This window comes from Bison bison, unplaced genomic scaffold (genome assembly GCF_000754665.1).
Source record: "Bison bison bison isolate TAMUID 2011002044 unplaced genomic scaffold, Bison_UMD1.0 scf7180017848663, whole genome shotgun sequence".
NCBI lineage: Eukaryota > Metazoa > Chordata > Mammalia > Artiodactyla > Bovidae > Bison > Bison bison.
In genome coordinates this window covers 16,823-20,406 of record NW_011479236.1, presented here as the reverse complement: position 1 = coordinate 20,406, position 3,584 = coordinate 16,823, and the positions used below count along the sequence as shown (strand labels likewise).

The following is a 3,584-nucleotide window of genomic DNA, read 5'->3' as shown; positions in this document are numbered from 1 at the left end:
TCAGTTTCTTGACACTGTTGCTAAAGACTCCTGCCCTCGTCACAGCTCTGTTCCTCGCTCGTATTTTACCACCGCCAGTTCCAGCTCACAGTTAGAAGGCAGAGCAGTCAGGGCCCTGGGGTTCATCCTAGCTCTGTCACTGATTCACTGTGTTTTCTCTTCTGGTCTTAGCTGGATTCAAAGGCTTTGGTTGCCACAAGTGTGACACCTAGATGAGGGACGCATGCCCTGTGCTGTGTGGTGTGACACATCATATCTGGAAATGGATCAGAAGTAGCAAAGCAGTAGACAAAAGCAAATGGACTTAATGGCTACATCTCCCTCAGCTGCTTCTCATCTGTAGACCTGTGTGCTCCCTGGTAACACAGCAGACTTACCTCTCAGAGTATGGAGTACCATCATATGGGAGTTTCTCCTCCATGTTGCATGAGTCCTCATTGCTGCCAATGCTGCAGGGAGTGTTATGGGAGAGAGGAGGGCAAAAAATGGGAGGCAGATCACTACTGCAGTCATTAGTGGAGAATGCTTTTCTGATTAACCCTGTGGCCACAAGCTGAGACGTGACTGCCTGACTTGCCATCGTCTGTTATGCTAAATGGTAGGGGAAGCTTTAAACTTGGTGCCACCAAGGCATAATTCTTGCAGAGAAGATCCCTTCGCCTTGGGGACGAAAGACAGACCTGCCATGATGAGGAAGATGACAAGTGTGTGGCTAGGATTCTGGAGGCTGTGCATACCAGAACTGTCACTTTCACTGACCAGGGGAAAGGACCATGGCTTTCTCCTCACATATATACCTGGGTTATAATGTGACAGTCACCAGAAGCCCACTTACAGCAGAAATCAGATACTAAGAATAGGAACAAAAAAGGAAGGAAACGTTCCAATATAATACCTGTGCTTGAGTTACAGAGTGTGATTCAGGGTGGCTTTTTTTTTATGTCTTTATTTTTCAATAATATGACTTCTTACATAAAAACTAATGATTAAAAACTATTTCCAAGGAAGGAAAACTAGCTACAAGCTCTAGGACATGCTTTGGTGAAGCTTCCATTCTCATAGGAGCTGTGCGATGACCTCCTGAGGTAAGTGACCTGGCTAAGGTCAAGCTTGCAGTAAAAGGAGTGAACTAGAATTTCATCCCAGGTTTTGATTTCTTTTGAGCACTAAGCTTATTTCTAAACCTCCTGGAATGTAAAGCAAAAGGGGAAAATACATTGAACTACACAATTCTAAGTGTCCAATTAAACAAAGTACTGGTGAGACTGGAAGAAGAAATACCAGATGGACAGTGTTCACAGAGGCAAAGATAGCTCTCTTGAGGGTGCTGGAGGTTTATAACAGTAAACAGTATTTCTCATATTGAAACCTCCGTGAAAAGTCTATAGAGACAGAAAATAGTGGTGGCCAAGGGCTGTGGCTGGTGGGTGTGTGTCAGGTGGGAGGAGGGGGAGAGTTGCTAATGGGTCTGCAGTTCCCTTTTTGGGTGATAAAAATTTCTGTAATTGGATAGCTTTGATGATCTCACAACATTGTGGATGTACCAAAAATGACTGGGCTGTACACTTTAAAGAGTGAATTTTATGATATATGAATTATATTTCAAAAAAGCTACTGGGGAAAAATCATTCTAAGGAGTTACTAATGAAGAAACTGTGACTCATAAAAGTTGACCATCTTGCCCAAAATGACCTAACAAATGAGGGTTGAGTGTGTACTTGAACTTGATCCCTATGCCCATGCTCATCATTCCATAGAAGCAGTGAAAGCTGGCCTGGAATCTCCAGAGGCCGAATCCTGAAATAAAGCCAGGATGTTCCTTTCTGTTACTAAAATCCTAACCCCAGAAGTGAGGGGATGTGTCATTTTCAAAAATTCCCAGGAGGACACTGTCTCAGTGTGGGTTAGTTTTTAGCTCAGGTGGCACAGAGGTAGACTTCAATACAACATCAGGAAGCAAGCAAAGAGAAGATGAGTGAAAAGTTATGCATGTATCTGTGTGAATACACACAGTCAAATGTGTGTTCAAATGAAGCAAACGGGCATGCTGGAAGGAGCATGGGATCTGAAGAGAGGAGCTCTGAGTTCTGGAAGGATAGAATTAACTAGACGGTTCTTAAGGGCCTCAACAGCTCTATCAAGAGTGATACTCTCAGGATTTCACAAAAAGAATGCTTGTAGTCTACTGAGAAAGATAGGTAGAAATGGATGAGGCTGCAAGTGGAGCATAGGATGAAGTAATGATAAAAGAGGAGCACAAGACATCAAGTTAGGTAGAACAGCTGGAAAGGTATATCATGTCCATGGACAATTAAATCATCCACCTATACGATAAATGAAGGTACTCGGGCCATGTACTTAGTGAGGTACTGGGGATGCAGGAATGAGAACAACACAGGGCCTGGCAGGAGAAGGCCATGATATGAAAGATCTGGGACTTCTTACCTGCCATAGAATGAAGACAGTGGCTTCCTGGAAGATACCTCACCAGCATTCACATACTCCTTCACAAAGAGAATCCCTTTGCTGTAGAAAAAGCATAACAGAACAGAAATAGGTATACTGGAAGATTTCAGGGGACTGGGCCTGATCTAAAGTAGGGATCCAGGGCAGGGAGAACCCCCATTTAGTGGACTTGGGCTGAAATCGAAGCTCATGGGTATAGCTGGCTGTGTGCAGATTTGAGAATGCTAGAAAGAGGCTCCCTACAGCCAGTGGTGGTACACTACCCTCCTGAGACTTCAGTCCAGTAGATTTTCTATCCTCCTCTCTCACCACATTTTGTTTCCCTTTTGTCTGGGACTGAGGTTGCCTATAAGCCTCAATCCTAGATTTTCAAATCTCTACCTGCAATCTAATCTCCCCCTTCTCTCCCTTCTCACCCATGGAGTTCTGGAGGTCAAGAAGTTGCCTCACCCTGGACAAGCCACTGGCATCATTGGAAACAAGGTCTATTTCATGATAGACTCATAATGACCCCAAATTTGGCCCCATTTCCATGCTCTGCACTCCAGCCTGCTGGCTTGATGGCAGTAGAGGCTCCTCTGATCTCTCCTACACACACACACACACACACACACACACACACCCCTACCTCACTCAGCCTCCTTGCTATGACTCCCTTCCTGAACTCTAACATGGCATGGGGGCCAGGAGCAGAGGTGAGGCAGTAGGTATGTGCCTCTTCTCACAACAGATATCACGAGAGAAAGAGGTGACATAGGCCCTGGCCTCAGAGGTATTTCTTTGGCCTTTTCAAGCATGTTCCCCAAGAAACACTAGCAAGGTCAAAAGGATAGCAGAGCCCTAGAAAGTGACACATCAGCTTCTCACTGGGAGACTCCATGCAGGCCTCCACATAGGAGTTTATACTAGGGGAACCTGGGCTACACTCTGTGGCCCCTTGACCAGCAGGCTGCTGGGAATTGCAGTAGGCACTAGAACTAGTGTCAAGGAAGTAGCATGAGACAAAAGCTGAGTCCTTTAGCTCCAGGGAATAGCCCAGAGAACCTCTCCCAGATGGTCTCTTCTTACCTGGTTGAGTTGGGCTCCAGTTCACTTGGGGAGGCTGGCATGTGAATAGG

The 3,584-nt window shown here is 45.5% G+C and overlaps 1 protein-coding gene across 1 annotated transcript in view; it reads right to left on the bottom strand.

Moving 5' to 3' along the window:
- ZNF185 (zinc finger protein 185 (LIM domain)) overlaps positions 1 to 3,584 on the bottom strand; it is a gene marked incomplete at its 3' end in the record, with an annotated part of 12,568 nt that overhangs the window by 845 nt on the left and 8,139 nt on the right. The window contains exons 4-6 of the mRNA XM_010845704.1: positions 3,535 to 3,583; positions 2,446 to 2,526; positions 378 to 449 (exon numbers count right to left, since the gene is read on the bottom strand). Of these exons, the coding sequence (XP_010844006.1) occupies positions 378 to 449; positions 2,446 to 2,526; positions 3,535 to 3,583 (202 nt within the window). The remainder of the gene's footprint in view (positions 1 to 377; positions 450 to 2,445; positions 2,527 to 3,534; position 3,584) is intronic.